At 47.5% G+C, this 9,637-nt stretch overlaps 1 protein-coding gene across 7 annotated transcripts in view; it reads left to right on the top strand.

The window, feature by feature from the left end:
- Positions 1-9,637, top strand: part of Sp2 (Sp2 transcription factor) — a 28,353-nt gene that overhangs the window by 5,598 nt on the left and 13,118 nt on the right. The window contains exon 1 of one of the 7 annotated variants that reach the window (XM_029483936.1): positions 139-405. The exons of 4 other annotated variants lie outside the window; for them this stretch is intronic. In XM_029483936.1, coding sequence (XP_029339796.1) covers positions 402-405 — 4 coding nt within the window. In that variant the 5' untranslated portion in view covers positions 139-401. Of the gene's footprint in view, positions 1-138; positions 406-1,117; positions 2,167-5,762; positions 6,033-9,637 lie in introns of those variants that run through there. 2 more of the 7 variants (XM_029483935.1, XM_029483937.1) reach the window with 2 other exon arrangements.

Below are 9,637 nucleotides of genomic sequence, written 5' to 3'. Positions count from 1 at the left end.
AACTCACTTTGTAGACCAGGCTGGCCTCGAACTCAGAAATCCGCCTGCCTCTGCCTCCCGAGTGCTGGGATTAAAGGCGTGCGCCACCACGCCCGGCCTTTTTAAATTCTTAAGGACAGTGAACGGTGCAGATCTCAGAACCTCCCAACAGGGCTTATGTCAGTGTTGCAGTGGTTTCTTCTTTAGGTGGTAGGGTGTTGGAGCATGGTCTTGCTATGAAGCCCTGGCTGGCATGTGTTTATCCTGTGGTCTATGTGGGCCTTGAACTTGAGATCTCTATGCTCCAGCCTCAGCCTCCCAAGTGTTGAGGTTATGAGTGTGTACCAATTTGCTTGGTTTATCTAGTGACCAGACAGACATCGATCAATACCAGTGACCATGAAGTCTCTTTGGCCGAAGTGATGGGTGAGCTGTCTAATTCTAGTCCTCTTACTTGCCTCTTTGGTTAAAATCAACAGCCATTGGGAAAAATAAGCTGCTCTAAAACCATTATGAGCTCCACAAGCTAGGCTGCTAAAGACACAGGCTCTTTGCCAAAGAAAACTAACTAGGATTTGTCCATAACCGGATCTTCCCCTGGCCACCCAGCTGCTCTGAGGGGAAGAGTTTGACATCCCTGCTGATACTACATAGATGACCTCTACTTAGATTTGATTTAAACATTGGGCCAGGATCACTGAGAAGGCCCAGTGGGTAAAGATACTTGCTGCCAAGTCTGATTACCTGAGTCCTTGTGTCCCACCTGGAAGGAAAGAAACAACTTCAATACTGTTGCACACAAAGACCCGCACAAAGACGCACATACACGGAGGGAGGGGGCACAAAACCAATACATGTGTTAGAAGATATCAGAAAATGTGGGCCTGTGGAGGCCCGTCAAAGAGAAGAGAAGCAGTAAAAAGATGATACAGCAGATGTTTGGGTAAAAAGCCCATCCATGCCGGGCTTGGTGGCGCACGCCTTTAATCCCAGCACTTGGGAGGCAGAGGCAGGTGGATTTCTGAGTTGGAGGCCAGCCTGGTCTACAGAGTGAGTTCCAGGACAGCCAGGGCTACAGAGAAACCCTGTCTCCAAAAACAAAAAACAAAACAAACAAAACAAAACAAAAGCCTATCCATTCCAGCAGATAGAGAAGTTAGTATTTTGGTCTTGACTATCTTAGTTCTTCTAAGTGGTTAAGTGTTTTGGAAAAGTTATAATCCCTTGTAGCAAGCAGTGTCAAGTCTGACCGTTGACGCATATGTGGCAATCCCCAAGCTTTCTTTAAGCAAGTGTTGCCCAACCGTGGCCCTTAGAAAGACTTAAAGTTTCTTGCAGCCAGCTAAGGACTCTAGCAGTTTTCTAGACCCTGAGCACTGCACTGCTGTAAAAATGGGACTTTTTTTTTTCCTGTTTCCTTCAGTCCGTCTCTTCTTTGTTCTATCTACACTCTAACTGGAAGCTTTGCTTGCAGATATTGAAAGTATCAGTCGTTATTTTGGAACAAGTGGATAATGGGCACAGAGAGAAAGAGGCAGAGAGACCTTACTGTGAAGGTGTTTGGAGTGTTGTGAGTGCCTCTGGGTTGACAGCATTATGTAGCCTCATTTTAAGCCTTGTGGGCTGTGAATTTGGAGTAATCTGTTAGGAGATCATATACTTCCTTATATGTTTACCGGGCGGCATGTCTGGACGGTACTTTTGGGTGATTTAAAGGATCTATGAACTTATTCCCAGGATGCTCTAAGCCAGGAGCCCAGGCTGGGGATGGTTGATGCACGTAATCCTAACATGTTCAAGGTTAAGGCAGGAAGATTGAGAGTTCGAGTCTACCCTAGGTTACTTATCGAGTTGCAGGCTAGCCTGGGCATAGCAAGACCTTGTCTCAAATGAACAAACACAAGGAAATTATACCCACAGGATGGCCCAAATGAGTAGTTCTGCTGGGAGCTTCGGTCATCCAAGCCATTGGTGCTTCTCTGTACTGCTGTGCAGACTCAGGCATGGCCCATCTCCCTCCTGTTGTTCTTTCTCCTTTCCTTCCACAGCCAACTCTCAGGTCTTTGTTTCTGAAATGTAGATGCCGTTCTGTCTCTTCGGGAGCTTTCTTCATTACCAGCCAGTGTTTTCAGAGCAGCTTTTCCGAAGGCCCCAGGGCAGCAGGTTCTTTTGGAGCCCGGTGGGAAGGTAAAAGTGGTTGAAAGTATGGGGCACGCCAGGCTAAGCGAGAATGCGGCTGGAGGAGAGGCTGGAGGGAGGGGGTTGGGTGGGGGTGCCATTCTCGAGGAGAAGCTCCCTGGTGTCAGTGGTGGACTTGTTCCAGTTGACAAATGGTGAAGTAGAAAACTTTCTACTGCTTCATGGGCCTCTGAAGGTAAAAACGAAGCGCAGGCGCAAGCTCAGAATCGGCCCCGGCAGCCAGGCCTCTCAGGATGCTTCTGGACTGCTTGCTCTCTGTCCCTGGCACAAGCGGCACTGTGCCCTTCCTCGGGGTGCACTCCAGACTGGCATGCTCTAAGCTGAGACATTGCTCAGTACAGGGGCTGAGGACGGGCAGAGTATTCCGTCCTGCTGTTTCTCTGTGTGCCCAGAGGGAGCTCCTGGCAGCGTGGAGACATGAAGCTGTCACATCACTGTACAAGCTGCTGGAGTCGGATGATGGGCATCTCATCCCTCAGCTACCTCTCTCAGCATCAAGACTGCTTGCTGTACCAGCCAGCAGCTGCTACGTTACAGTGCAGAGGTTTAGCTTGGGTGGCCAAGGCTAAGTCCTTTGAGAGGCCAGTTCCCCTCTGTGTGGTAATTTAGGCCCTTCAGGTGCCACTCATGTCAGCCACAGGGCAAAACTGGGAAGAATTAGCAGTCGCTGCACGTTTCTAAACCTCTCTCTACACCTTGTTTGTTGGGGCTGTCACCTCTCCTGTGGGAGTCAGTAAAAATCACAAAGTGGCTCTTGAGACTGGGGAACGGGAATTAGGAAATAGCTAGTAGGTCATGCGATTAGAAGTGAAATAATTCTGCCTCTGGTTTGTGTTTAATTGGAAATTGGAAGGGGAAAACAACCAAGAAACAGACAAAGGCTTTTCCCAGGTTTTAGAAGAGTAAGTGGAAGCCAGCCTTCCTCTCTTCTCCAGGGACATGAAGTCACTCTTCATTTCAGAAACTGATCCTAGCCTGGGGGAGCTCAAAGAGTGACTCACGAAGACATTGCCTCTTTGTTCCTTCAGGATTCATTTATTCACAAATGTATTAAGCAACTATAGAAGGCTCCACCTGTGTACTAAGTTCTAGAGGTACAAGAGAAACCCTTGCCTTTAGGAAATTTGCATTCTTAATAAGACAGTAATTAAGTAACTAATGAGTACTTGCTGGGAAGTGGTAAGTGCTAAGGATAAAAATAGGGAGGGAGGGAGGGGAAATGTGTGGGAGAGGCAGTTACACAGGGTGACAGGGACATAGTGAGATGGGGACTTCATGGAACCCTGAAAGTGACGGGCATTGAACCAGTTCTGTCTAGATTGAGGGGAGGAGGCTGAACCATGCAGATGTGGGAGCAACCGAAGGACCTGGCACAAGAGCCCAGAAACTCTGGGGAGGACAGGAAGTCAGACCACATAGGCCTGTGCGTGATGGTTGGAGCTTCGGCTGTCTGATGGGATGCTATTGACGACCCCTGAGCAGAGTGGTGATGTGGCTTCATTTATGTTTGATGTGTTGAGAATAAACTGACAGATCAGTGGCTGTCTCAGCTGCCCAGGAACAGACATGGATTAGGTGATGGCGTCAGGGTGAACGCCTCATGTTTGGAATGTGTTTTGAAGTTAGAGCTAGAAGTGTTTGCTTCCACATGTGGAAAAAAAACAAAAAAACAAAAATCAAAGACAATTCCAAGGTCTTAGGGCTGAGCAGCTGGGTGAATGTGGTTAGCCTTCACTGCAGTGGGGAATATCTGAAAAAGCATGGAATCAGGAGCCATCAGAAACGTGATTCAGGGCTGCTTACATTCAAGGTGCCCACTGCTGTAAAAGAGAGGATGTCAGCAGCCAGCAGGAGGCAGTCTGGAGATAGAAACTCAAGTCCTCTTTATATAGTATCTGTGAAGCATTGGTTTTGAAAGCCATGAGAGTTGGCAAAATCACCAGAAAGCAGAGAAGACAGAAATGTAGGGCCTGAAATGGAGTCTGGAGCTCAGAGTTTAACTGCCTAGAATTTGACAAGAGGGGAAGAACCACCAGAGATTTAGAAGAAACCTGCAGAGCAGGAGGCTGTCTTGGGCACATAAAATAACTGTTTCCAGGACCAAGAACAGTCAGCTCTCAGATCACAAAAGACTCAAGGTCTAGGAGTTAGCAGTTAGATTCAGTAACATGAGGTCTGGTAGCATTGGCAGTTTGGGTAGGATGAATGAGGTGTACAGCCTGATTGGAGCCAAGTTCAGGAATGATTGTGGAGAATAATGAGGAGGAGCGAGTGCAGAGCCTGCTGGGCTTAGGGTAGAGCTGTCCTTTGCACAATTGTTCGTTTGTTTGTTGTGTTTTTCAAGAAAGGATTTCCTAGTTGTCCTGGACTCACTTTGTAGGCCAGGCTAGCCTCGAACTCATAGAAATCTGCCTGCCTCTGCCTCGTGAGTGCTGGGATTAAAGGCGTGTGCCACCACTGCTCAACAAACTGCTCAGCAAACATGCATTTTAATATACCTAGCCTTCCCAATATTACAGCAAATGTTACACTGGTTTAAAAAACAGGTGTAGTGATGCACATCTGTATTCACAGCACTTCAGAGGTGGAGGCTGGAGGACCAGGAATTCAAGGTCATCCTTGGATCCATAGTGAATTTGAGGCCAGCTTGAACTCCGTGAGACCCTATCTCAGAAACCAAAGACTACGTCATTTGCCACAACGTATTTTATAACAAAGCGTGTATCATGTAACTTACTGGGTACTAAACTTAGAAAACATGATTATGAGTGTGCTTTCATGTACTATGATGTTGAAAAATTAAGTTGGAAGCCTGCCGGGTAGCTCAGTGCTTCAAGGTATTAGCCTGTCATGTCAGGCTGAGTCTGACACCACGGATTCAACCCCAGTCCCCGCATGGGGGAAGGGGAAAAACAACTTGTAAAAGTTGTCCTCTGACCTCATGTTGGCCATGGCATGTGTGTAGCCATACACAGATGTCCACACATATACACACAAATAAAATATGTTTAAGGTGAGAAAATAAGAAAGTTAAGTTGAACCGGAGGAGTAAGGAGTCTCCTTGGTGACTGAGGAGTTAGAGAGGTTGGGAATCCCAGCTCAGAAAGGAAGGGTAACTGCTTGATAAAGTCCTGTGTACATCTCAGGGTCGTGGCGGAGCATGGGGTCAGGCGTGGGATGGAGAGGATATCTGCTCTCTCCTTTTGGCCTGTGGCGTTAGCAGCCTCTGCTCAGAGTTCTGCTATGACAGGCATGAACTTAATCTCCCTGTGTGTGATTGCTGGGTGTTCAGTTTTCCGGACAGTTTGGAGTCTGTCCCAGCTCAGCTTGCTCCCTCCACCCTCCATCCAGGCTGATTCATTCACCAGTTTCCCTAGAGGTCCAGTTTTGTTCTTTAAAACCAGCTGTGGCTTGCTTTTTCCTCACCAGCTCTGAGTTCTTCCAGGCTAGGCAACTGGGAAAGCCTGGCCTTAGAAACTGCTTTACTGGCTTCTGGCCCAGCCAGACTGACCAAAATAGCCACCAGAAGGACTGTTTGTGCAGAGTGAAATTCCTGCTGGGGAAATACCATAGTGGAGGGCTAAGGAAGCCATAGCTGGGAAGGGTTTAAAAAAAAAAAAGCCCAGTAGCCTAGGGTCTAAGTGTGGACTTTGAGCCCCGTTCCATCCTAGGATAACCTGATAATCAGGGCTTAGGGTCCTTCCTATTATGTTCTCCCAACCCAATCGGCCAGAGAAAGCCCACCCCTTCAGTGTAGAGCCATCTGTGCTCCCTGCTCTGTGGTGAGGCCAGCATTGCCAAGGGTGCTACAGGAGTGTGCACTGGCACCCAACAAGGTCATCTGCTTCTGGAGAGTAAGTGAGAAACAACCTCTAGGGATTATAAGTGGCCAAAGGGAGAGCGCTGGCTTCAGGCTCCCAGGAGAGAGAATGGCAGGCGAGGAGGGAGGAGGCTGGGTGCTTGGTCCCTCTAAGCTTATCAGAAGAACTTCCGAAGAAAACTATGGGGGAGGTGTGGTCAGGGGAGAGGCTAGAAGGGTTCTGGGTTTGCAAAAAATAGTCTTCCAAAAGTGAACTGGCTGGATAAAGGGAAGTGGGCCAGAGGCTAAAAGCTGCCCTGGAGGCTGTGGATGGGAGTTCTGCCTGAGCCTGGGGGGTCATTTAAGCAATGCCTTGGGATTAGTGAACAGAAAGGAGAGAAGCTTGTACCAAGAATGACGAGGACCCAGTTACCCACCAGGAGGGTGATGGTCAGGGTCCTGCTGAGGTTGCAACTCCGTATTCCAAAGACTCTATTCTCCCCACTCTTGCAGAACTGTACCAGGAACCAGTGAAGACCAACTAGCACAGCTTACTCAAAGAGCAGGTCCTTACTCCCATCCCTTAGGCCTGCTCTCACTGTAATGGGTACTGGACGCTAGCAAAAGTCCTGACTTCATCTCAGTCCAGAAAGGACCCAAGGACACGATATACCTGTTACAAAATGGCTGTCAATAAATTTTGCTAGGGAGGAAAATGAAAGTGGCCTAAAGGTGCAAGCATCAGCTGGAAAAGTCAGAAGAGCCCTAAGCAAGGGAAGGGTAACAGAGATAAGCTCCTGGGATCCAAAGGGAGGGCTGTGGAGGCTGGGGAGGGGAAAGAACAAACAGGCCAGGAGGGAATGCTCTGGGTTGGGAGTGTCTGGCTGACCCAGTGAAGGGCCACAGAGGGCTGGGCTGAACACAGCCCTGGGAGCGAGCCTGTGGAAGCAGTCTGAAGCCACAGTTCCCCAAGGAAAGAGGTCTTGGGTGAGAAGGGACATTTGTTGAAGAATGTCAGTATTTCAGTGATGGAGTGAATTTGGAGGGGGCGGCAGCCTCGAGAGAGGTCTGGTGACCTGGTAGAAGCAGCCCTCTGAGTGTGGAGGGAGGTGTGGAGGGGACGGCAGCGTGAGGCAGGAGGACAAGGCTGTACTGGAGGGCAAGAGATGGAGGCGGATGCTCTGAAGAGTCTAGACATTAGGTGTTTTACTCTCTGTCTTGGGTTCTGTTTGGCCCCTCAGTTACCTGATACTCCTTCCTCCTTGCTGCCTTGTTCACACCCTCAGGACTTTTCCTTAGGACAGAGATGTGCTGGTCATTATTGCTTGTATCAAAGATCATTGCCACACTTCAGCCTAGAGACTTGGGGACGTTTTAGCTGAAATGAATGATAAAATCCAGATTCTACAAATGAGAGACATGCCCTTTTTTCTTTCAAGAATATTTAGTAAGTGTGTGTGATATGGCTCAGCAGATAAGGTGATTGTTGCCAAACTTGATAACCGGGGTTCAGTCCCTGGAGAACCCACGTGGTGGAAAGAACTGGTTCTAAATTGTTCTGTAACTTTCATATGTGTTCAAACATACACAAGATAAATAAATGTAAAAAAGGAGAAAAATGCAGTAATCCTTATTACCCATATTGCTAAGTTGTAGGTTTCAGTGACCACATACTGTGGTACTATTAAAAATTGGTGGCTGTGCTGGAGATGGCTCAGGGGTATAGCATTTGCTGTGCGTGTGTGAGGCCCTGGGTCCAACTCCTGGAACAGGAAGAAGACCGTGTAGCATAGTGGAAGTGGTGTGAAGCGATTACAGAATCAGATCTGAGCCCCTCTGTGGCTTTCTCTCCCACTCTGCAGTGCTCTCAGTAGTGTGGAGGAGCATCAAACATGACTTACATCACATTACACACGCTAAACACAGGGTTCCAGATGGAGGGAGGCTGCTCGGAGAATCTGTGGGTACGTGTCTGCCTCTCCTTAACCACATCCACTTCCACACACCAGCCAGAAGTGCGTCTCTCTTTCTTCTTCTTCTCTTTCCAGAATAGAATTCTGCAGTGGCAGGGAAATGTTTCTCCCATTTTTGCCCAGGGGCCATACAAAGCTCTCAATGAGAGAAGGAGACAGCCATAGTGGTTTTAGACTAAAGAAGTATTTCATGAGCCAGCTGGGGAAGAAAATGAAACTAGGATGAGGTGTGCAGCCGGGAGCAGCAGCCCGCAGCCTCCGCAGTAGGCTCTGCTTTACCCTCTGACCCAGTGGCTGTCAACCTTCCTACCACTGCGACCAGTTGATACAGTTCCTCGTGGAATGACCGCCAACCATAAAATTATTTTGTTGCCACTTCATAATTGTAATTTTGCTATTATGACTCGCAATACAAATATCTGATATGCAGAATATCTGATATGTGGCTCCTACAAAAGGGCCGATTGACATCCCTTCAGGGGTCATGACCCACAGGTAGAGAACCGATGCTTTAACTCGAGTTCAACCAGGTTTCCAAACCGATTGATCCAGGGCTACAGAAGGAGAACGAAGCGGTTAGGAAGTGCTGGTCTGTCTTTGTTCCACTTCCTTTACTCTGCCCACTGCAAGTCTCTGTGTTTCGTAATACAGGAAGGAAGTCATTCACCAAGTTTTGTTAAGGAAACTTGAATCCTTGAGAGCCTCCTAGGAGACCTTTGTGGGGTTTTTGTTTTGTTTTGTTTTGAAAGATTTATTTATTTTATTGTATGTGACTACACTGTAGCTGTCTTCAGACACACCAGAAGAGGGCATCAGATCTCATTATGGATAGTTGAGCCACCATGTGGTTGCTGGGAATTGAACTCAGGACCTCTGGAAGAGCAGGCAGTGCTCTGAACCACTGAGCCATCTCTCCAGCCTCAACCTTTGTGTTTTTATCAGCACAACCTGGACTGAAAATTTTTTGTTTGTTTTGTTTTACTGTGCTAGGTATGTAACCAGGGACCTTGCACATGTGAGGCAGGGTCTCTCCCACCTGATCCACACCCTTGCGCCTCAGAAGGATAAACATTTGAAAGAAAATTTAGTCTATCTTTCCACCCCACCTCTATCCCATCTCCAACAATATACATCTTGCCTCTGGTTAAACAATTTTAGAGAAAGGGAGACATCACCCCCTCCGAGACAACTGGTTCAGTCTTTCAAAGGTATCTTTGAGTTAAACAGAAACCTGGCTTCTTGAACATCTACATGGGTGGCTTGCTTTTGTCCTTTGAACTTACAGAGTGTGGTCAGAAGCTTGAAAGTCTCTCGTTGGAAATACCCCTTAGAATGGGCCCAAGACTCCAAATATAACCCAGTGTGGGGAGTAATATATAGGGAATATTATTTTTCTTTTCTTATAATTGTATTTTTTAGTTTTTTTTTTTTTTAATAGTTTTTGTTAGCCAAACATGGTGGTGCATGACTTAAATTCCAGCAGTTGGAGGCAAAGGCTAGACTAGTGTGATACTCAGTGAGTAAATAATTAATTAAAATAAAACGACAATTACCATAAGGAAAACATGTCAGTCAAAAGACCCAAGATGCCGGGTGGTGGTGGTGCATGCCTTTAATCCCAGCACTTGGGAGGCAGAGGCAGGCGGATTTCTTAGTTCGAGGCCAGCCTGGTCTACAAAGTGAGTGC

This window comes from Mus caroli, chromosome 11 (genome assembly GCF_900094665.2).
Source record: "Mus caroli chromosome 11, CAROLI_EIJ_v1.1, whole genome shotgun sequence".
Lineage (NCBI taxonomy): Eukaryota > Metazoa > Chordata > Mammalia > Rodentia > Muridae > Mus > Mus caroli.
This window is presented reverse-complemented; position numbering and strand designations above follow the sequence as displayed.